Below are 23708 nucleotides of genomic sequence, written 5' to 3' on the forward strand. Positions count from 1 at the left end.
ACCATTTTTTGTTGCTGACAAAGATGCACCTTTGTGCGGTGTGTACTTTGAAGCCCGAGCAAAGTTTTGTTGTTCTTTCCCTCTCCCAAGGGTAACCTTTTGTAGCAAATAGAATCCAAATTCAAGGCCTAGTTAAATTTTTGCAAGCGCTTTTACACATCTGCTTAGGTCCACACAGTACAGTTGCTGCTCCTGCCTTGAGGAGGAATTGAAAATGACAAGTTCCTCACAAAGAACCTCAGAGGAATTAGGCTATAAAATGCAAGCATATTTGCAGAAAGTATTTGCATGTTTTAAAAGTGAGCAGGGGTAGATGAAGTTACTAGGAACCACCTAATCACCCATCACAAACAACTCATTCTATGTGGGCTGCTGAATCTGCTGGAAGGCTCTGCAGGACTGCTGTCCTTCAGGCAGGCTGGGAAGGCGCTGCTACCTTCAGTGAATTATTCACATGCCTTGTTAGAAACCAGTGGAAATATCCAAGTGACTTCTCAGCACCTTGAAAAAGATTCAGGTCCATATGTCAACTGAAAAAAAAAAATCTGTGAAAAAAAACCAAACCAGTCCATGACAATGCCTTCATTGTTAGCAAGCCAATTTGAATTTCCTGTTCTATTTTCTGTTACTTAAAGATTTAATGTAGCAGTATCCCACGTGTGGCAAAATTATTAATATTTAAGCTTTGAGAAGTGTGGCCGAGAAGCTTATCCTAGCTAAATGCTAACAATAAGTAAATTCTTTCCAGCCAAAAGACAGCAGCCTGTGACTGCTCCCATCCTTGTTGCTCCTGCAGGCCCCACCAAGCCACCTCCCAGTCTGCCAATGGCTGCTGCCTGCTGCTTCACACAGATGTGGCATTTAGCAGGCCCCTTCAGAAGTTCTCCCCTCCCAGGGATCTGTACCTGGCCTTCTTAATGCTGAGGTGTTTTATTTCCTCACCTCTTTCTTTTTTTCTGAAACAAAATATAGCTCTCTACTATCGCTAGTCAGAGGACAAGGGATCAGAGGACAGATGCCATCTGAATGTGCTCTCACTTGATCAGAGTTGATAAAGCTGCTTCATGACCTGTCCTCAGTTGCACTTGTGTTATTACACACTCAAAGTCCCTGTATTTTCCAACAATGGAAAAGCATTTGCCATACATTTAACAAAATGACTTCTAATCCCCTAAATTCCATGTGCAAGCTTTGTACACACCCTAGCAATGAGCAAAGTGAAGATGAGACAAGGAGACCATGATGAGAATGTTGTGCTCACAACTTTTTCTTGAATCAGTATTTTGCTTGCAGGTGGAAGCTTACAGCAGGAACCAGGGAACCCTGGATCCTTGCTAACACTGGCCACTTTGGCATGGGCTCCTGTGTCACCAATACAGGGATAGCTGCACAGCCTTCTCTGTCCAAATGTGGACTATGCCATCCTTAACTAGCAAGGCATTTTGTAACATTTTCCAAACAAGCTAAATGCCCTGTGCTGAGAGGAATGACTAATGGGAGTCAAAGTCAAGCTTCTTGGGAGTAAAGTTGCTGAAAAAAAATAAGCATAACAACATGAGCCACCTTAATCTTCCACTTTCAGAGCAGATGGTGACCTGATTAGTTCTGCCTCTCAGGAGTCTGCTCATCTCCCTGTGCCTTCAGCTCCTGTCATCAGCAGCCTATTATTTCACTCATTCTCTGTAATTTTAGCTGACTGCGACATTTTTTATTCTTACCTTTTGAGGCAAATTCTGTTTGCCTAATATAAAAAGAAAAAGGAAAAAAAAAAAAAAAAAAAAACCTTTCACACCTAACTTGAAATTAAACCCACTAATTTAAAATGAACATTAGATGGTCCGATTTCTTCTTTTAAAATAATAAGCACTAGGGAAACAGAATCACACTCTTGACTACTTGATTCCCTCAAACACATCTTACCCGCACAGTCTATAGGAGGGAAGCCTTGGCACAATGCACCAGGGAGACAAGCAGACCTTGACCATCCATGTAAGCACCTGGTGTCTCCAGAGGTGCTCCAGGGTGCCATGCCACTCCCCTGGCCATGTTCACACAGAGTTTTGATTGTGTCTGCCATCCTTTGGGCAACCCTCAGGTAGCACAGGACATCCCCAGTTACATTAGGCATCCAATCGTGCATGTCCAACCTGTGGACCACTCCCTGCTCAGCGCTATAACAGTGGTGGCTCTTCCCTAAGGAGTTGCTCTGGGCATGCACATGTTGCTCAGCAACAGTCAAACTATCAGCATGCTATTAATGCTGTGTTGACTGAAACTAGGGTATGAGGAGGGTAGTTCTGTGCAGTGCTGTCTCACGTGATGGCTAAACACGGTGCTCTGAGCAGCAAAGAATATGCAGCTGTACTGTCACTTTTGATAAAGGAATTTGAAAATAGGTTTCAAGACTGCAAAAAAAAAATTAATTTATGTTTAGAACATCGTTTTCAGTTGATATATTACTTGAAATTTTCAAATCGAACATGTAGAGTTGTAGTCAAATATTCAACTCAAACGTCTGACCATGTCTCTTTACTAGCCTTTCAAAGAACCATAAAATCACAGAATAGTTTGGGTTGGAAGGGGGAGGCCTTTAAGATCACCCGGTTCCAACTCCCTGCCACAGGCAGGGACATCTCCCACTAGATCAGGTTACTCCAAAGCCCCATCCAGCCTGGTCTTGAACACCTCCAGGGTGGGGGCATCCACAACTTCTCTGGGCAACCTGTTCCAGTGTCTCACCACTCTCACAGTAAAGAATTCCTTCCTGATATCTAGTCTAAATCTACCCTCTTCCAGTTTAAAACCATTTCTGCTCTTCCTGTCATTACATATCCTTATAAAAAGTCCTTCTCCAGCTTTCCTGTAGGCCCCCTTCAGATACTGGAAGGCCACTATAAGGTCCCCTCAGAGCCTTCTCTTCTCCAGGCTGAAAAGCCCTAACTTCCTCAGCCTGTCCCCGTCGGGGAAGTTCTCCAGCCCTTTCATCATTTTCATGGCCTGCCTCTGGACCTGCTCCAACCAGCTCAATATCCTTCTTGAGTTGGGGACCGCAGAATTGGATGCAGTAGTCCAGATGGGGTCTCGGGAGGGCAGAGTAGAGGGGCAGAATCACCTCCCTTGACCTGCTGGTCATGCTTCTCTTGATGCAACCCAGGATATGGTTGGCCTTCTGGGCTGCAAGTGCACACTGCTAGCTCATGTTGAGTCTTTCATCAACTGACATCCCCAAATCCTCTCCTCAGAGCTGCTCTCAAGCCATTCCCCACCTAACCTGTATTTGTGCTTGGGACTTCCCCAACCAAGATGCAGGACCTTGCACTTGGCTTTGTTGAACTTCATGAGGTTGGCATGGGCCCACCTCTCAAGCCTCTCCAGGTCCCTCTGGATGGCATCCCTTCCCTCTAGGGAGTCCACTGAACCACTCAGCTTGGTGTCATCTGCAAACTTGCTGAGGGTGCACTTGATCCCCTGTCCATGTTACCTACAAAGACATTAAGCAGCCCTGGTTCCAACACCAATCCCTGAGGAACGCCACTCATCACTGATCTCCGCTTGGACACTGAGCTACTGACCGCAACTCTCTGAGTGTGACCATCTGGCCAATTCCTTATCCAGTGAGTGGTCCATCCATCAAATCCATCTTTCTCCAATTTGGCAACCAGGATGTTGTGCAGGACAGCATCAAATGCTTTGTACAAGTCCAGGTAGATGATGTCAGTTGGTCTGCTTTAATCCACTAATACTGTAACTACATCATAAGATGTCACCAAATTTGTCAGGCATGACTTGCCCTTGGTGAAGCCATGTTGGTTACCACTCATCACCTCATGTTTATTTTCCATGCACCTTAGTAGGGCCTTCACAAGGATCTGCTCCATGATCTTGCCAGGCATGGAGGTGAGACTCACTGACCTGTAGTTCCCTGGATCCTCTTTTTTCCACATTTTGAAAATGGGGGTTATGTTTCCCCTTTTCCAATCAGGGGGAACTTCACCAGACTGCCGTGACCCTTCAAATATGTTGGATAGCTGCTTGGCAACTTCATCTGCCAGTTCCCTCAGAGCCCATGGATGGATCTCATCAGGTCCCATGGATTTGTGCACCTTCAGATTCTTTAGATGGTCTTGAGCCTGATCTTCACTTACAGCAGGCAGATCTTCCTTCTCCCAGTTCTTACTTTTGCTTTCTGCAGCTTGGGCGGTGCAGCTAGAGTCCTTGCCAGTGAAGACTTTCATAATCCCTGTCTTACCAGAAAGAAGTATCTATCACTTCACAGTAACCCCTTACTCGTGTGGTCACTTTTTGGCAGTATATGCATTTGTAGACAACTATTTTCAAGGATGAAGTACAGGGGGAGTGAAATTTCATCAACAAGTCTCTGATGAGCACTTTGAGAACTCACTAAGAATTGCAACCACTGCCACTGAACAAGCCTGATGCATTAGTTTCACAAAAAAAGGTCAAATACCCAATAGTTTTATATTTTTGTTCCTCTCTTTTTTAATGCTTTAAGAAAAATATTTTAAAAAATAAATGTTTGATTATTTACATATTAACAATATTGTGTATTTTATGAGTGCTGCTCTGAAACTAACGTACCTTGTTTTATGGTGCCCATGATGTCCAAGGCAGATATTGGTGGTATGGCAGGAGAAGTTGAAACTTCCCACCAATATTCCATTACATTTTGTTGCCGTGTGACAGATGGCAGCAAAGGCGCAGTCTGACAGAATGACATCTCACATGGAAGTGCATATGAAGCAAAGATGTGCCATTGAATTCCTCCGTGTGGAAAAAAATGCACCCAGTGACATTCACCAATACTTGCTGAATGTTTATGAAGACCAAACAGCGGATGTGAGCACAGTGAGATGGTGGGTGATAAATTTCAGCAGTGGCAACAGTGAGTCACCTCCAGTGGTGCAGATTTTTATGAGCACGGCATGCAGGCCTCATTCATCACTGGCAAAAATGCAGAGCTAATGGTGATGACTATGTTGAAAAACAGTGCTTTGTAGCTGAGAATTTTCTCTATCAAATAGTGTTTTTGTCCTCTTTGTAGTTGTTGTATTTTCCATGGAAATGAATAGGAGGCACTACTTTTGGAGCAACCTATGTATATGTGGCCCAAGACAATTCCTTTTCATTCAGTGCAGCCCAGGAAAGCCTAAAGGTTGGACCTTGACTTAGATGCTGTTGTATATGCCCACAAGGTTGTTTTCTTCTTGTCTGGGCAGGTTTAATCAGCAAAGCAGCACTTAATAAGATTATTCAAAATATGATTTCTGAAACAAACGGTACATGGGTATCACTATGAAGAAGTAACCCAAAGTAAACACAGATTAATACTAAAGCTTTACAATTGCATAATTTGTGCTAAATGTTTTGCCTAAACAGCAAACAGAACTCTCAACTATTACTTTAATTTCAAAATATCTCATACACATTCAATTTAATTATCAACATGAACTGATGCTTTAGAAGTAACTAATAGTAGCTGATTTGGTGGAGAAAACATCCTTCTGGTGGCTGACTTTGGCCAAGGCACATTTACAACAAACTTTTTGTACAATGACAACAAAGAACATGACATTAAAGAAACACATATTATGTAGTGATTCTTAATAGTGTGCTCACAGCACAAGAAGAAGAAATTTGAACTAAATGGAGGAAGAACAGAACTCAGACCTGGAAATATTTATTCACTGTAACAATTATTCTAAGAAATAAATGTTCATAGGCAAGTCTTTGAATCAAATTCAGTAGACTATGTTGCTCTTCCTATTTAAAGACTTCTGCAAAGGACAAGGTTAACATAACAGTGTATCTTCATTCATAAAGGTCCATAGTGAGATACTGCATATGGGCAGAAGGAAACAAGTGGTGTGAATCGCATGAATTCAGAAACTGAAATATGAGGTAGGTGGCATAAACACCGGCATACTATAGAAGAGAAATAAAATAGTTTTAATAAAATAAATGTCAAAATTCCCTTGGCTCTGAATTTTGAAATGTAACACATTCCACTTTGTAGGAATGAATTCTGTGTAACTCTGTTTCATAGCATCAGGGATAAGTTCATTATACGGACTGAATAACAAATGCATATCATTTAGTGATACGCCAAAAAATAGCATAGTATTTATTTTTCCTCACATTCAGGCCCATAGAACATGTGATTTATGTGTTTTTCCAGACCAGGAGTTTACAAAGCATAAGAACTAAAATGTGCTTAAATAATTTGGTTGTGAGGGTCTATCAGTTGTTGGTCCCTGGGTTGGAAGTTTCATGCGACTGCCCACGTAACTTTGCTATCTCCAGGAAAAAGGCTGCAAACACTTTTGTTCCTTCAATGTAGTTGAATCTGTGAAAAAGGAAAGAAAGAGAATAAAGTCTTGTGAGGACAATCAGCTGTTACGTTAGCGGCCTAGTTTTGAGTATCTCAGAGAGATTTGTGAGGTTGCCCACCAAAAAGAACCAACAAAAGATTCTCAGTATTATAAAAAAAAAAAAAAACACCAATGTATTAGCGACAAGTTTAACAAGCAAAACCACTCTGTCAGCTCCTTAACTCTGTGTTTCATCATTGATTATTCTGGTTCAGGAGAAGGGTATGAGGAAAACCACCTCTCCAAGAATGAGAAAAAGATTGTGTTCTAAGTCCTCATTCATGCCTGTGGTGATGGCCAATTTCTCTGAGTTGTGAGCATAACCGTCACAGCCAAAATAAATGGTCAGAGAGGGGACTTCATTTTCTTCTCCCACCTGAGAGTAAAGATGGCTTGCCCATGCTCATTTACATTACAAAGAACAGCAGGAAGAAGCAGCTTCCTGAAAAAAAGCCACAGTGCACTGAGATTCTGGATACTCTGTAACTGGCATTCATCTGCAGCATTCCCAGAGAAAATTGTTTCAGTGTAACGTACCCTGGTTACTATCATCTGTAATCATAAGAGTTAGAGCTATACTGAGAGGAAAAAAAATCATTTGAGAACTATTGTTGTTCTCCAGTTCCTTAAGCTCAGCACAACCCAAATCAGAAGCTGCACAAATACTTGGGAAACACATTAATTTTGGTGGAATTACATTACTAATTAGTAGTTTGAGTCCCTGTAGTTTGAGTCCTTGTAATATAAATACACCTTTAGCTCCGTTTGTCCTGAAAAACACCAAAATCTGTTCTTAAACATTAGCCTGAATACATCCAACTGTAGTACTTCAAAATAGATGCTGTGAGGGAAAAGTGCTGCCCTACATCATCATTGTCCAGACCAGAGACAAGATTGACTGGCATAGCAAAGGCAGTTGCCACTCTGATATATTTAAAGACAGAGTAGATATGTCATGAAAAAACATATATAGTGGCATGTAATAAATTTGGAATTTTGCTTTCTGCATTGTAGAGCAGTAGATTTGCTGGAGACAATAGTTAGGAAGTGTCCACTAGAGAGCAAAGCTTCCCAGACATCAGTGTTATGCATAGGTGCCAAGGAACTCTGTCCTTGCTTTCTTTCTCTTACAGCAGAAATGAACAAATGAAAGAAACCTGCTTATTTTCTCATTCTGGGAGTGTTCCCCATCATCAGCTGCTCCGATCGGAAACATTATCACCCTTTTCTGCGTTATAGTCTGAAAGATTCTGGCAATAGGAATTGTTGAACCATCCCGAATAAAATCTGGATCTTCTCCGAAAACTGAAACACATGTAAAGTAAGAATTAATTCTTAACTGACGTAAAAGATGCTTTCTTTTGCTACCAAATACCTACATTCTGCTCAAACACGAAGAGCTTGAGTAGAAATTGTTTTGAGAGCACAGCCAACTGATTTAACGAATCATTGGCACTTTACTATTCCATCTCTGTACGCAAACATGGAAGAACTAAACAAGCCTTTTTGGCTGGTCCTAGCAAATGCAAACCAACTCAGCAAGATATGAAAGGCTCTGTGGCAGAGTTGTTCTGTCAAAATCAGTGAGGTTCATTAGGGTGAGTATACCACTGAATGTGGAGTCCTTTTTCTTCGTGGATGAGAACATTTTCCCTGCAGACTTGCAGATATATCAAAAACTGGAAAAGAAGTAACATACCTGTTTTTATTGCCCTTTTTGCTGCTTTATATAGTGGATCATTAACATCAGCGACCCAAGGCTGAGCACCCAGGGGCATGGACACCTTCAGTTTGTTTGGACTGTTCCTCTTGGCAAATACATTCTCCAAATGGTCCACCACCTGCAGGGCAAACACTTTCCATCTAGAATCTTTCATCTTCTTGAACCTACCCTCGTAAACAGCTAAATGCAAGAAACATTAATTCAGTTTACTACGGAGGTTGTAGAGATGAGAGGTGCTATGAGGACTTAGCTTACACAGTAGAAAGTACCTGGCTTTAGCTTCTTACCCGTTGATGTACATCTGAAAGATCCATGTTGGGGACTTGGCGGATTGAGAATTTCCCAATGACTTTTGCTGGAATTACTGTTTTGATTCCTGGTTCATGAAAAGCTCCTTCAATCCCATGAATAGAGAGAGAAGGATAACGCCACAGGTGTAGAAGTATTTCTTCCTTTAAAAAATAGGATAAAAAATAGAAGGAATGACACTGGAGCCATTCACAATTGGTAGAATCAAACTGAAGAAGCACACTTTTTCCATCCAAGTTGTACGTTGAGAACTCTGTGTTCTAAAGATGTTTGGTTTGTAATTTAAACTGATGCTATCTTTTCATTCCAAAAAATACTTCTACTTCCTTCCAGTCTACATTTGCTTCCCTTTAGAAACATTTAGATGAGAAAAGCTTTTCATACACAACAAGAAAGTTGGAGCACAATTACAAATATTTTGACAGTGAATTTTTAGTGCCAAGTTACATCGGAATGACTGATCTGACCAGCTGTGTGTGGATCTCAGTACTTCTACCCATGACCAGTTTAGCCAGACGCAATCCAGATAATACAGGGGAGAAATTATACTAATGACCAGCTAAAGTGGTAAGTGGTGAGGTGGGTAAGGGGATAATGTTCAGTAACCGGACTGATGTCTTTTTCTGGAGAAGATAAGGAAAAATAAATAAATAGAAAGATAAAGTGCTTATTCTAAAGCTGAGATGAGTAAAAGGGCAAAAGGGCACCTTTTTTTTCATAGAATCATAGAATCACCAAGGTTGGAAAAGACCCACAGGATCACCCAGTCCAGCCATTCACCCATCACCAATAGTTCTAGTAACTCTTTGTAACCTGGACTGAGTGCAGAACTCCAGAGTGCCTTTCTTTGTTTCTGCTCCAGCTTTTTGAGACTGGAGCTTTATTTACACATGTAATTTCCACTATTTCATCCATATTTAGGAAAAGCATCAAAACTTATTTAGTGTTAATTATACAAGATCGATTACTGCAGTCTAGTTTAGGCTACTTCAGAAGCTTTTTCATAGAAATTAAAACTAATATTGGTATAATTACGTTAGTGATAAAAATATGAATCACTCTACCCTTTCTCTCAGCTGCAAGTCATAAAATCATAGAATCATAGAATGGCCTGGGTTGAAAAGGACCACAGTGATCATTGAGTTTCAACGCCCCTGCTATGTGCAGGGTCACCAACCACTAGACCAGGCTGCCCAGAGCCACATCCAGCCCGGCCTTCAATGCCTCCAGGGATGGGGCATCCACAACCTCCTTAGGCAACCTGTTTCAGTGCATCACCACCCTCTGTGCAGAGAGATCTTTCTAAGCCAGCCCTTATCTGCAGTTTCTATTTAGGATGTATTTTTAAATTCTGGCAAAGTGGCTTACACCCAAATTCTTTGGGTTGCAATATTATTTTTCATTGATTTTTCATATTTTGGATTGCTTTACCCAGATTAATTTTGTTTACTTTTTGGTGCTCTGTGCTCCTTTATTTTGAGTTTGCCATTGACTGAAAATATCTTTCTGTTTGGCTTTATCCATAAACACTATGAATGTGTAATTTAAATTTTTTCTGCTATGCATTTATGCTTACCTTGGTGCTATAGAGGAGTTTTTTCACTCCACTATTATTTTTGTGTTCCTCTATATCATATTCAATGGATTCATACAATTTCTTCTCCTCATCTGTCAGGACAGCAACAGCGTCATAGATTCCAGGGATCTGAATATGACCTGTGGGATCTACAAGGCTGTCTACAAAAGAAAATGAAGATATCAGTAAAAGTAGGACTTATTTCTTCTACTTGGCAATTGCAACATCTTTTCCCTTTTACTAAACTCTTTTGAGTTAATGAAATGAATAACCCTAACAAACAACTACTGTTTGCATCCATCAAGTTGCCTCACCTAACTTGATGCATTTTCACATTTAGTAAGAAAAACACTGAGCTGTTGTTTGTTTGTAGTGTGTAGTGGGTCAGCCCAGCTGTAGACACGAGAGCATCATCCCACTGAGAAACAAATCAGCATTAGAAGATTGGGTGCTGCTACCTGTGTACATATCAGGTTGCCCACAGTCCTTATCCATCCTCAATTAACTGATGAGTATTAGACTGAAAGGATAGCAGGCACATGTCTGCTCTTACCAGGGACATTCCCTTCCTCAGCTGCTCTCACCACAGCTACGCTGAGCTTTAGAAACCTAGGAATCATGCTTCAGTTGGACTTGCCCTATGCTGGTCAATTAAACATGGCACTGACCTTTATTAGGTTGATTGCTAATTATTGTTCCCCAGCTACTCCTGAGTCACGGTGCATGTTATTACCCAGCAGAGCTATCAGGTCTGTCAGCGGCTCATGAATGATGCCTCCAAAAGTTCCAGAGTGAAGATCCTTGTCACCACCTTCCACCTGTGCCAAAAACACGGCTTACATATCAATAGTCCCTACCTCATTCTTTTGTGAGTATTAGTTTTTCTCAGGAACTGGCAGCCTCACCTTTTCAAATAAGGCCACAAACAAATAGAAAACTATTATGTTTCTATTCATAAAATGGGAAACACATACAGAACAATCTGCTTCTGGTAAAGAGAAGATAGGCCTTTGTTGTTAACCAACGGAGAGAGAAACTCAGCTGTCTATACTACTTATAGGTATTTGAAAGCAAGAATCCTTCTCCATTCCCTCCTTTGCTTCAGTAAAATTAAATACAGCATAAGCAAAACACTTGCACATTGCAGTTTCTAGCATTGTAGAATAAGTGCAAAAATCGTCATCACAAAGGCAAGAAAGAACCTTACTTGTTCTGCACTTATAAAATATATGTCCAAGTTTGAATTGAATTGAATTGCTGGTTGTAACAAATAAGAATTCAGAGGTCTCCTGAATCACAGAACTTTAGAACAGAGAAAGGCATTTGGTTTATTAAATGGGTTATTTTTCCAGACACAATTTCATGCTCAGGTTTATTGTAAGATATATTCCTGCAACAAACTTGTTTATTCTTCTCTAAACCTCATTACAGCCAACTGTCTGGGAGCAGGCAGAGATAATTTTTGATGTTTTAATGTCATCATTTTTCTTAACCAAGACTGACATGAATTGAATAAAAACTGCTGAGGTTCTTTTGATTAAAAACAAATTTTCATTCTTTTTTCAAACATAAAGGTTAATGCAGATTTTTCTTTAGTTCTCTAGTTCTTTAATCTTCTCTCAGAATTCTTTTATGCTTAAAGTTTCCAGATGTGAAATTTCTCTTTACTTCACAGTAGCTCTTGTTGGCTGCTAAATATAATGCAGTGCAGCATTATTTGCTTCTGCCAATGGTTACAAAAATTTTGCAGTGCCTTTAAACTCAGAGATCCAGCTAAACCGAATGCCTTCAGGCAGTGATGTTGCATTTAGCAGTACCTGCTGCAGAAGGGCAAGAGCAGCAGGAGGAATAGGTTTGGAGGGGCAGTGGTGTAGGAATGATGTTGCAGGAGAATAGGTGTTGATGTGAGGGTGGGGCGATCAGGAACGGCTGGAACAGCAGAAGGAGAGTAATGGGATAGTAGAGAGATCAAGAGTGAAGAAATGATGACAGAAGAGAAACTAGTGAAAGCAAATAAGGCTAACAACTGAAACAAGGAGGGAAATCTGCACAAGCAATGAAGAGCATGGGAGGAAGAGATGCATTTGTAAATACTCAACTTGCTCTCAGCCTTTCTCTGCATTCAGAGACAGATGTGATCTCAGATACATCACTGCTCACTGTCAGGGGCCCACTTCACACAAACCCACATCACTCACCTCCACACAGAAGCAGGCATTGCCCCGAGTCCCGTATATAAGGGCGGGCTTCTTCTTGCTGAGCCAGAGGTTGTCCGAAATCACAATGTAATCAACGTCTGAGAAAAAGCCCTGTTTTTCTTCTTCAAGAAGCTTCTCCAGCCCCAAAGACCCTGCTTCCTCCATGCCTTCAATAACAAACTTGAAGTTTACTGGCATAGCCTGAATAAATATCAGAGAAGCCTGGATAAGGAACAAGCACTTTCAAAAATAAAGAGGAATCTGTAAAAAGAAAAAGCAGACTGACTTGCAGTATATATTCAGAAGAGAAAGACATGGAGTATATGGATTATTTTAATAGAAAAGGCATTGTTAGATACATACATACAGTTTTCCAGCTAAACTTGTTTTTCTCTCTTTTTTTCTTTTTTTTTTAAATAAGAATGTAAGAGGTAAAAAAGATATTTCTTCAATTTCCATAAAACTTTTTAGGTTGTCATGGGATTTCTCTCACTAATATTAAATATTGATTTTGGAAAGTGTGTGTAATAACAATTGCATTTTCACAGAAAATTTCCAGCCTCTTAAACTTGCACTACCAGTGCCCATCTTGGAATCACTTGCAAAATTCCACTGCTGCTGTTTTCCCAGCATGTTACCCATCATGAAGGTTAGTCACCTGGTGGTGACAGTGCTGATGGCGAATCCCTGATAATTGCTCTCATGAACCTGCATCCCTCCTAGCTCATAAGAATGCATTTCTAAGAGTAACTAAGAGAACTTTTGTGGAATAGTGAGAGTTACAAGTGCTGACATATCCTACAGGAGAAATAAATGTGATCTCAGTTTCCCATTTCAATTCATTTTCTGATTATAGGCTGTAAGGATGTTTTCTGGTTTGAGTCAATTCTCAGATTAAGCTCAGAAGCGAATGTTTAGAATTAAATTAACTTGAGCAATGGATGTGTTCAGCAATGGCTCATCGAACAGCCACAGAAATTTAGAAACAAACCACTCTTGAGAATTGCCGGGTGGTCTGTGCTGCTTTCTAGGGGAAGGCGTAATGACAAAGATTTATTTTTGTTTGCTCATTAAATACGACATTACAGCTATTAGCAATATGATAAAAGCTTTTGACACTGTCTCCTACACAGTTTTCTCCTCCTTTGTGGGACAGTGGCAGCAAGACCATTTTTACATTGCATACAGACTGCTAAAAATAAAAATAGTCAAGTACACATTCGTACTGTAGTGGGATAAGTGCACTATAAATGGCATTAGAAATAAGCTAGTATTTCAAGATAGACATACACTGTTGGGACTGAGACATATTGTTTAAGTCACAGAAAGGCAAATACATTCCTCCAGAGAGATACTATAATAATAACCAAGTCCTTGCTGATACCTACTCTTTTCAAGGCTCTAAAAGTTCCCACTGCGTTTATCCAAGCCAACACAGGTCCTTTATTATCTGTTGCTCCACGCCCATAGAGATTTCCTTAAATTTAAAAAAAAAAAAAATTTTAAGCATGTTTAAACTTATTTAGTCACATCAATGCAATCTGCAAATTCCTATTGCCACAGAAGCTGTACCAGCATGTCAAGTGAGGTATCAACAGAATCAGGATTTCAATGATGTGTTTAAATTAAGGTGGTGGCTGTTTACCAGGGAACTGGTATGTTGGTTTTCGTTGTGATTTTTTTTAATCTTACTTACTTCATACAGTGGATTCTGCTGCTGTTCTGTTGGTTTTTTTTTTTAAATTTCCACTTCTGTTTAAAGGAGCTCCTTGTTCCCTCCAGACACGCCTGAAGAGTTTGCACAAGGTGCAGTTTCTGCATAGATGACAAGCAGCAAAAGAGCACAGATGTGCACCACCACAGCAGTGTGAACTACAAGTACAGTTGCTGAATAATTTTTTAACAGTCAGCCATATAGCTACATAGGACAGATTTTGATTTCATGTAGAGCAGTAAATATCTGTGGAAGTCCCCACTGTAGGCAAAAGAGTTACCTGAGTTACCTTACTGAAGTTGTTTGGAACCAGTCCCAGAAGATGGGAAACGGTGACTTACTAACTACATGACTGGGAACCAGTATCTCTGTGTTCTTGGATTCTCTCACCCTCCAACTCCACCATTTGTCTTCCTTCAGAGAACTTATCATGCTCAGCTGATTGCAGAACAAGGATTGCTACCTCAAGAGATGACTGTTATTCTTCCACCCATCCAGTGGGCCCAGGTGAACTTCACGAGGTTCAACTAAACCAAGTACAAGGTCTTACACTTGGCTTGTGGAAAGTCCCACTATCAGCACAAGCTGGAGGACAAAAGGATAAAGTGCAGCCCTGACAAAAGTACTTGGGGGCACTGGTGGACTGCAAGCTGGACATGAGCAAGCAGTGTGCCCTCACAGTTCAGAAAGCCAACCATAACCTGGGCTGCATCAAAAGAACTGTAGCCAGCAGGGTGAAGGAGGTGATCCTGCCCTTCTACTCCGTGCTGGTGAGGCCTCACCTGGAGTACCACATACAGATGTGGAGTCCTCAGTACAGGAGAGACATGGACCTGTTGGAGCACATCCAGAGGAGGGCCACAAACATGATCCAAGGGATGGGGCACCTCCTCAATGAGGACAGGCTGAAAGAGCTTGGGGCTGTTCAGCCTGGAGAAGAGAAGGCTCCAGGGAGACCTGAGAGCGGCCTTTCAGTAACTACAGAGGACTATAAGAAGGGGACAGACTCTTCAGCAGGGTCTGTTATGATAGGACAAGGGGAAATAACTCAAATTAAAAGAGGAGAGATTTAGTTGGGATATAAGGAGAAAGTTCTTTTTAAGGTAAGAGTGGTGAGGCACCAGAACTGGTTGCCTATAGATATGTTAGCAGCCTTATCCTTGGTGACATTCAAGGTCATAGAGAACAGGGCTCTGATTAACCTGATGTAGCTGTAGGTGTCCCTGTTCATTGCAGGGGAATTGGACTAGATGACCTTTTTAAGGGTCTCTTCCAATCGCTCAGAAGATTCTGCAGTTCTGTGAAATGCTCCTAGAATCTTAAAGCAGAAATGGACTTTCTAATGAACACTGTAAAGTGACATTAATCTCACTTGGCTTTTCCACACCAATTATTAAGCAGTCAGTGATAAGTCTCACCAGTCACAGCATGGTATCAAGATGTAAAGTTGCTAGATTTGTCCTATAAGATTCCATGGGAGAGGTCCTTGTGCTGTAGTTAACAGTACAGGGAACATCCTTCTACTGGAAATCTCAGAGTCATGTTTCAAATAATGACAGAACAGTTATAATTGGGTACATACCATTGATTTCAGTCAATGTGAAAGGGTCAGTTTTCCAGCCATCTTCCTTTTTGGCAGGCTGCACATCCACGTGGCCATAGAAACAGATTGTGAGGTTCTGGGGATCCTTGCCAAGTTCACCAAGAATGACAGGTGGCAGTGGAAGGTGCTGGCCATTCAGCAACTGTAGATCAACGTTATAAAAGCAACATGGGGGAAAAAAAAGAAAAAAAACTTTGAAAAACCTGCAAATGTTTTAAGAACTGGAGAATTCGTTGCAAATAATTCTGCATACTCAGTTGATTTGATCGAGTCCTTAAATCTGACTTTGAATCCAAATCTAACCTACTTAGAGAGATTAAGGCTTTTTTCCTTCATGTTCATGTTCTGCTGGGACTTTATGGAGCTTCTCTAACATTTCATTGCAATAAATGGACTCTTCACTAAACTAGTAATTCTCAGTACTGGAGGAGAGAAAGTTGACTGCTGACAAAAGCATATCTTGTGATAATAAATAGTCAAAAGCCACACAAGCTAATTTGGGGTCTTATTTTTCAGCAGACAGATGGCAGAAGGCTTGCAACTTCAAGTAAAGAAATGGAATAAAACTTTGCTGGCAGGAGGCAGCAGCAGAAATTTGGTAATGTTTTGAATACAGGCTGTGGCTCTGAACTACTCTTATAAGTCACAGTTACAAAGAACAGATCACCACACTGGCCAGGAGAGGCTGGATGTCTCATAGGGGTGAGAAATAAAAAGTAAAAGAATGTGCATACCTCCTCCAATTCACCAGTAATATTGATTTATATTAATCTGTTGAATACTAAAATGTAGCTGCTTCTTGCCCAGCAATAGAAGGCCCTAAACAGAGAGATGTGCCTCTGGTCTCTGCTTCAACAACAGGTAATCCGTTCCCTGCTGTTACTGACAAAAGCTATTGATATATATCTTGGCAATCATAATTGCATGCCGTGTGCTCAGGTTTTATTTTTAAATGCATTCATTGTGACTAGTAAATGACAGTGCCTGATCGTATTAAAATCTTGCTGTGCCGCAAGATTCTCAAGTTGAGATTCTCACTGACCTTCCCAGGAGCCTCAGAGGAAGGAAAAGTGAACCCCTGATCATGAGTTTTGAACTCCTCTGAGCACAGAAACCCAGCAGGTTGGGGCAGGAAAGAGCCACAGCCTCAATGAGATGAGTAAACTAGAGATAAAAATTTCTCAGAGGCTAACTCTTACCTGTTGTTTTCCAAGAATCATTAAGCCCCCCAAAAACCAAAGATGATGCTTAAGGTCCCATTTCTGGTAATGTTTTCCTTGTAAAAGTTACTTCCTCATATGGAGACTTTGGTGAAGAGCTGATGCATTAACTGTGGTACATCATCAAGAAGAAAGTTAAACTAAATCCTGGTAAAAAATCAGACCTTTTTCCTTTTCCTTCCATCCTACAGTTAATGGGTAAAACATGACACATGCATAAATATGGCATTTTAAATACGAGAAATGGACATGCACCTGCTGTGACCCCAGGCTTACTGAATTAACAGTGGCTCCCAAAGCTGCAAGCCTGGCTGCTGCCAATGACATCATTCGTATCACCTCTTTCCTCAGGTCTGGTTGCACAGAATCACTTTCCACAGCCACCCATTCTTTGAGATTCTGCTCAGGAGGGAAGAACAGCTCAATAAGCTGGTTGGTCTAAATCCCAGGAATCTGTGGTTATTGACCTTTGGATATGAAAGCATCACGCTGGAATACGGTTTCCTTTCCATCCTGTCAGCAATATGATGGAAGCTGTACGTTTTCCAACTGATAAAGATTTGCCAAGAGCCAGGATTGCCTTTCTTAGGCTAAAAATGCGCTCACCAACCTTGGCCCCCAGCAAATCATCAGAGCCCTGTGCCAACCCCTCTCTGCCAACCCCCCCTGGCAGATAGCAGTAGGAGCTGTGATGTCTGTTTGCTTCTCCTTTTCTGGTACGTTTTGGCTCAGTGGAGTCTCTCTGCCCAAGCTCAGTCTGCAAATGTCCATGCAAATCCCTCTCCTACCTGGAGGGTCCTCAGCACTGATTGTCCTCTTGCAACTTTGCTTTGTGACACAAAGGTGGCACACTCAACTCCAGACCTGAAACCTACTATTCTCTTTATGGTAAACACTCATCTGCCATGTGGAACATGAGCCTCCAATACATTAGTGCTGCCCCTTGACCGTTTCCCAGCAATATAATTCTTACCTCAATGAAGTCACTTTGATGTGCGTCAATGTAGTGGAAGATCTCAGTCCGCAGTGCTGAAAGGGATGACAAGGACATTCCTGCCTTAAAGAGCAGCACAAAGCTGAGGTGGGCACTATCTGAAAGTGAAAGGTAAAATTAAACATCAGAGACATCCTGTAACATGCACTCCTTTTCTGTGCTATAAACCATGGACAACTGCAGAATACTGAACCTTCTTTAAGTCCTCCAAACCTGGAGAAAGGATACCTGAGTTATTTTATCACATAAAATCTGCAATCATTCATAATCAATCTTCCAAAAGAAAAAAAATAGTGGAAAAAAATGACCAACGGGGAAACAGCTTTGTGATTTCTGCTGTGCAAGGAAATCAGGGGAAGTATTTTCCAAAGAAATTCTTGCTGCATCAGTTTTTAGTGCACGGCTTCACGCTGCATGCTCTGCAAAGGCAGCTGCAGGGGAAGGCTTGCAAACACCAGCACACGGCAGCTGCCCAGGGGAGTCATCTTTCCTTTTCTTCATTTCCAGAAAGGGAGGAAAATGGATTCCCTGACACACGCTCTGTTTTTCACATGAATAAGGAATAACAACCCCAGCACAGATAACTCGTAGCTGCTGTAGGTGAACAAGAACAGCAGCAACACTGAGACGTGTGGTAAGTGCAGAATTCAGTTAGTGCTTACAAACCTCTCTGTATCTTATTTTTCCTGAGATGAGCAATGATTTAAAAAATGTAATTTTTAAAAGTGTTTTTCTTTCTTCCTGCAGTTTTCTTTTCTTGTTTCCTTGAAGTAGTTTCTTGAATAGATATTAACCAAGTAATATATAGAGTGAGGCTAAATTCAGAATAGCTGCTGTGTTGGGCTGTGTAATGGGATGGATCCCCAGGTCAAGACCCAACACACTGACTCTATGCAGGTCCAGCCATAATTCCTTAACTCTGATGCATCATAAAATGATGATCTATTGCAATAATAATAATTTCAAGTATGTTTTTTCCATCAGAGAAGGAGTATAGGAAACCTGTGTGGAGAACAAGAAGAGGGAAAGAAAGGAAGGGGAGTAGGAGAGTGGAAAGAAGAGCTGGGGTTATCCCATCTGGAGAACAACATTCAGCTAAGGCACTGTAGCACCAAGCAGCCTGGCGTGTTTCCAGCAACAGGTACAGCCACTGTTACTGCAGTGACACTTCAAACCAGCGAAGAAAACAAACAAAACAAAACAAAAAAGAGAGAAAAAAAAACACAAAAACCCCACTTTTTTTTTTTTTTTTCCTAGGGTAACCAGGAAAAAAAAACAGACTCTATAACCCCAGTCAGGATTTTCAGTTAGTTCATCTCCTAGACCTTAATTACTTCAATGAGTTTGGAGTCTTGATCTTTAAAATCAAACTAGAGAAAGAAAACCTCCAAGATAATGGTAAGTAAAAACTGCTTCTGTGTTTTCAGTAGTGACCTAAAAGCCTGCAAGACCTGTTTTTAAACAAGGTCCCTTTGTCAAAGCACATTTACCTGTAAAAACTACAGTTTCATTTTTCTGTAGAGACAAACCAGACAAAACAGCTTTGAAAACAATCTCTGAAACACTGCCTCAGCCATGCCTTCTAGGAATTTGGTGAGGAGCAGATCCTGAAGTTGAAGGCTGAACATAGAGTTCCTGAATGTATGAAGTCTGGGCACCATTTTCCAACTTTTCCTTTCAAGCAAAGTTTCTTCCGCATTGCCTGTGACACAGGCCATTCTTTGCAGTAAAAACTCAAGAAGCTTTGTGACACCAGATGTAATCACCACTGTCCAGTTCCTCAGTCCTGCTGACACTGGGAACACTGGTACCACAAGAGACCAAATGTCAATTCTGTAATACATCAGAGCTGTAAAGCACAGCCACAAAGGTCTCCTGTTGATTGAGACAAGAAAAATCCAAACCTAGGGCAATTTTAGAATGCAGATATTAAGTGTGAAATATAATTTAAGTGATAAGAAGATTTGAAGGAAAATATCATAAAATCATTAAGGCCTGAAAAGACCACTAAGACCACCTTGTCCAGCCATCAACCCACCATAAGAAAAAAAAAAAATCAAGCGATGAACCACACTCTTCCCACAGTGTTGTCACTATGAGAAGGCAACCCTTGCCTCCAGCAGGTGGATCTAACCTGCCATCCCCTTCAAATATCACAGAAGCAACAATTTGGCATAAAACAAAAGGGATTTTTCAAACAAGCATGAAAACATTCAAGACATTTAAGAGGAGACAAGCTTCTAGGATTTAGCAACAAAAATGTGGTAGAGAACAAGGATTTGGAGTTTGGTAGGTAAAGTTACTATAGACAGCTTTGGATGGATCTTCAGTAGGGATGGCTTAACAACAGGAGTTTCTCAACAGGCATCCCAAACTTCAAAAGCCCAGTCTGGCTATTTCTCCCAGCCTTGGGTTGTGCAAATGGCTGCAAAAACTTGGCAACTGAAGTCCATTTTACAGAGAGCAAGTGTGATCACACATACCACCAGCAGGACTTCCCAGATGCAAAGAGAAGACAAGATTGGGAATCCCATGCGGGGGTGGTGATGGCTCTTCCCTGGTGAACAGGGTTTACTGACAAAGGTGAAATCTTGACAATTTCCTGGGTGCTGCCTGGATGGATACAGAGGTTATGTGGGCTGTGATACTGCAGGCTGTGTCCAAAAGAAGCCCAAAGTACAGGAGGACGATAAATGTTAGGCGAGAGCCAGGCACAGAGGCAACCTTTATGCAGTTTGCAACTCCTTCTGTTGGTACATGCTTCTGGAGGACAAAGCAGCAGCTCTGCCAGCATGATTTCACACCACCTCACTTGAACCAGGAGCAGGTTACCATCATTTGTCACAAAACCTCCTAGATGCCTCAGTTTCACATGTATTTCACTCATTCTTTCTAGTTTGCTGTTTCTAGACCTTCATATAGTAAGTACTTGCAATGAATGTGTTCTCATTTAACATTATTCTGTAAAACAAAACAGGCTTTTCTACTTTCAGCTACCTAAAAAAGTACCTTTTGGGTATATCGAACAAGGAAGGTAAGAACACAGGTTACAATACAGTTGTTAAAGTAACCACATTCATACAATGAATAAGTATTGATTTCTCCATCAACCATAGCTTTCCCTCTTTCTGTTCATGTATTCCATCTTTCTGAATTGCATGCATTTTCACTGTAAAAAAAATAAATGAGTATATATATTTGGCAGCTTTGGGTGATTTGAAGAAATGCAGTTCTTTCAATATTACACAAAGGTCAGTAACACAGGAGGGCTTTTACATGGGGACATATAGTATGGTGAGGTTGTCTTCCTCTTTCTATACTACATACATATGACCTGGAAGAGATGCAGATAAGAGACATAAATTTTCAAGTCATGTTTTATTAGCTTCTAAGCTCTTAAGAAAATGAAAGAAGGGAACTAAAACCCTGTGGAAGGAAAAAAAAAGAACTCCTTCAAGCAAGCAAAACATTCTAGGAATAAGTGAGATAATTGTGAGGCTTTTCAGAGACAGTCTTCAATAAAAGTTCATAGAATGTCACAGAGTGATATATTTTTTTTAAGAGATAAGCATTAAACAATGGCAATGTTCAGAAAATGAATGCAAGGAGATACTTACACAGACCTCCAAAGCAGCAGAGCACTCCAAACACTCAAACAAGAAATTAGGTAGCAGCAATGTTGTGCTGCACTTCAGGGAAGGAGGGGAGAAACAGATGGGGCTTCTCATCCATGCATTGCTCATGCACAAACAACGCTGATAGAAAGTGTTTGGACAGTGTCTGGGAAAGCTTGTGCAAAAAGAGGGTCAGTTTGATAACAGAGTAGAAAGATTTCAGGCAAGGCTAAAACAGCTCAGTGTTGTAAGGAGGGAAAAACAATCCAAAAGGATGATAAAGCCTGCAAAAGAAGAAATGTCAAACAAAGACTTCAGTGTTCAATTTCAAGTACGTTTGATTTGTTTTCACTTTAAACAGCAGTTGCTGCCTTATAGAAAAGTGCAATATGACTATTTTTAGAAATAATCTCTGACAGTCATGCAGTTTCTCTTCCTTTGTTTCTTTGCAGTAAGAACACTGTGTCTTACTTCCTTCCACCTCCTTAAGTGCTGTTAAAAGAAAACTTAGTGTCCTTAGAGGATGATTTAACAAGAAATCCAAGCTGATTCTTTAACTTGGATGTATCTTTGATAAAATATCAGCTAAGCTTACAAAGATTTGAGAACTCCTGGATGTGCTTTTCCACCATTCTCCCCATTCTTGACGTTTGTCTTAGGTGATTCTTCCCAGAGATGCTGAGATGCAGCATTTGACTGGGAAGCTGCAGATTACCAATGAGAGCTGAACATTTTACAACCAAGCTATAGAAAAAAATAAAGGCAGAAACCACCTAGTTTTCAAGTAATAAAAATAAAATTTGATGTGAAAAGAAGTAAAAAATGTGTTTGGGGGTAGGAGTTAATTGATGGTGGCAGGATCCCTTGAGGGGAATATTCCCTCTATGGAATCACCATCAAGGTAGATAGCAGAGATACCTAGGTTGTTATTTCACTTCCTTTAATGATATTCACCAAGAAGTGTCCCACTTTTGATGGAAGCAGGCAACCAAGGACCAGAGGCCTCTCCAGCTGGGTGAGGCCCTGCGAAGCAGTGAAGCACAGCTCTGCAGGCCAAGGACTGACCTTGTGCAGCCATTAGAGCTACAGCTCTAGTGGAGCCAAGCAGATCTGGACATGGGCACCCTCATAAAGCCTGACTGTGTGTGGAGATGGTTAAAGAAACAGCATGAAGTCCAGAGAGCTGTGTAACAGCAAGGTGGGGAGCAGAGGCGATCCTGGCACTTGTTGCCAGATGAGGCGGCAGCCCCCAGCAGAAGCCCTGAAGGAGCATTGAGTGTGAGCTGCCTTGAGGGCTTTTCAGAGAATGGCAGGGGCTGTCCCTGCACTTCTTGCTCACACTGACCTCCTAGGGGAAAAAAACAAGCCTCTGTTTATCAGTTCTGTTTTGCTATATTGCAATAATAGTAAAGAAGAAAGCCCTTACCTCTATTCTTGTTTTGCAGCTTTATGGCTGGTGATGAGACTGAGCTGGAAAAGATCTCTGCCACGTGCAGAGCAAGAGTATTAATCTCAGTTCACGGTTGTTTCCTGTCATTATTAAGGGTTACTTGAGAGTTAAAGATTAACTGTTGGTTTAGATGTTTAAATCTGTTTATCATATAATAATCCAAGCAGGAAATCCAATTCACTCACACAATGATTCAGGAGAAAATTTCCCTTCTCCTTCCTCCTTTTCTCTCTGCAAGTGTTGGATCCTAGCAGCAATCTCAGCATCAGAAAGCACTCGAGCAATAATGATAAGTGTTTCTGCTTTACAGAGGTGCTTTGGAGGATGGAGAGAAAAGAGGTGGCTTTTGTTTGCTGCTTCAGTTTGGAAACTGGAAAATAAAAGTGTACATTTCTCTTAAAGGAAGATTTTAGAATCACAGAATCACCAAGGTTGGAAAAGACCCACAGGATCACTCAAGTCCAACCATGCACCCATCACCAACAGCTCTCACTAAACCATGTTTCTCAATACAACATCCAAACACTCCTTGAACATCTCCAGGGTCGGTGACTCCACCACCTCTCTGGGCAGCCCATTCCAGTGCCTGACCACTCTTTCAAAAAAGTAGTATTTCCTAACATCCAGCCTGAACCTTCCCTGGCGCAGCTTGAAGCCATTCCCTCTAGTCCTATCACTAGTCACACGAGAGAAGAGGCTGACCCGCAGCTCACTACAACCTCCCTTCAGGTAGTTATAGAGAGCAATAAGGTCTCCCCTGAGCCTCCTCTTCTCCAGACTGAACAATCCCAGCTTCTTCAGCCACTCCTCATAAGACTTGTGCTCCAGACCCCTCACGTTCAGTCAAGCATCAATCAATACCCCCAGGTCCATTTCCTCTACACAGTCTTCCAGCCACTCTGCCCCAGGCCTTTAGCG

The 23708-nt window shown here is 41.2% G+C and overlaps 1 protein-coding gene and 1 long non-coding RNA gene across 4 annotated transcripts; one reads left to right on the forward strand and one right to left on the reverse strand.

The window, feature by feature from the left end:
- Window positions 1-5403: 5403 nt before the first annotated feature.
- On the reverse strand, window positions 5404-22854 carry CNDP1 (carnosine dipeptidase 1). Of its 3 annotated transcripts, XM_040695668.2 has the most exons (13): window positions 22767-22854; window positions 21344-21624; window positions 17706-17824; window positions 16988-17131; window positions 15492-15654; window positions 13584-13672; window positions 12196-12396; window positions 10731-10815; window positions 9998-10158; window positions 8400-8564; window positions 8089-8230; window positions 7547-7694; window positions 5404-6364 (listed from the first exon to the last, which is right to left on the reverse strand). In XM_040695668.2, the coding sequence occupies exons 3-13, from the start codon at window positions 17781-17783 to the stop codon at window positions 6259-6261; spliced, it is 1482 nt and encodes a 493-aa protein (XP_040551602.1). In that variant the 5' UTR covers window positions 17784-17824; window positions 21344-21624; window positions 22767-22854; the 3' UTR covers window positions 5404-6258. The 3 variants fall into 3 exon arrangements, with proteins under 3 accessions (XP_040551602.1, XP_046784603.1, XP_046784613.1); XM_046928647.1 differs by lacking the exon at window positions 21344-21624; XM_046928657.1 differs by lacking the exon at window positions 16988-17131.
- Window positions 18153-20929, forward strand: LOC112531826. The gene is made up of 3 exons (XR_003073853.3): window positions 18153-18360; window positions 18711-18867; window positions 18984-20929. It is a non-coding gene; the product is annotated as an uncharacterized LOC112531826 (long non-coding RNA).
- Window positions 22855-23708: the final 854 nt, after the last annotated feature.

The sequence above is a fragment of the Gallus gallus genome, chromosome 2 (genome assembly GCF_016699485.2).
Source record: "Gallus gallus isolate bGalGal1 chromosome 2, bGalGal1.mat.broiler.GRCg7b, whole genome shotgun sequence".
Lineage (NCBI taxonomy): Eukaryota > Metazoa > Chordata > Aves > Galliformes > Phasianidae > Gallus > Gallus gallus.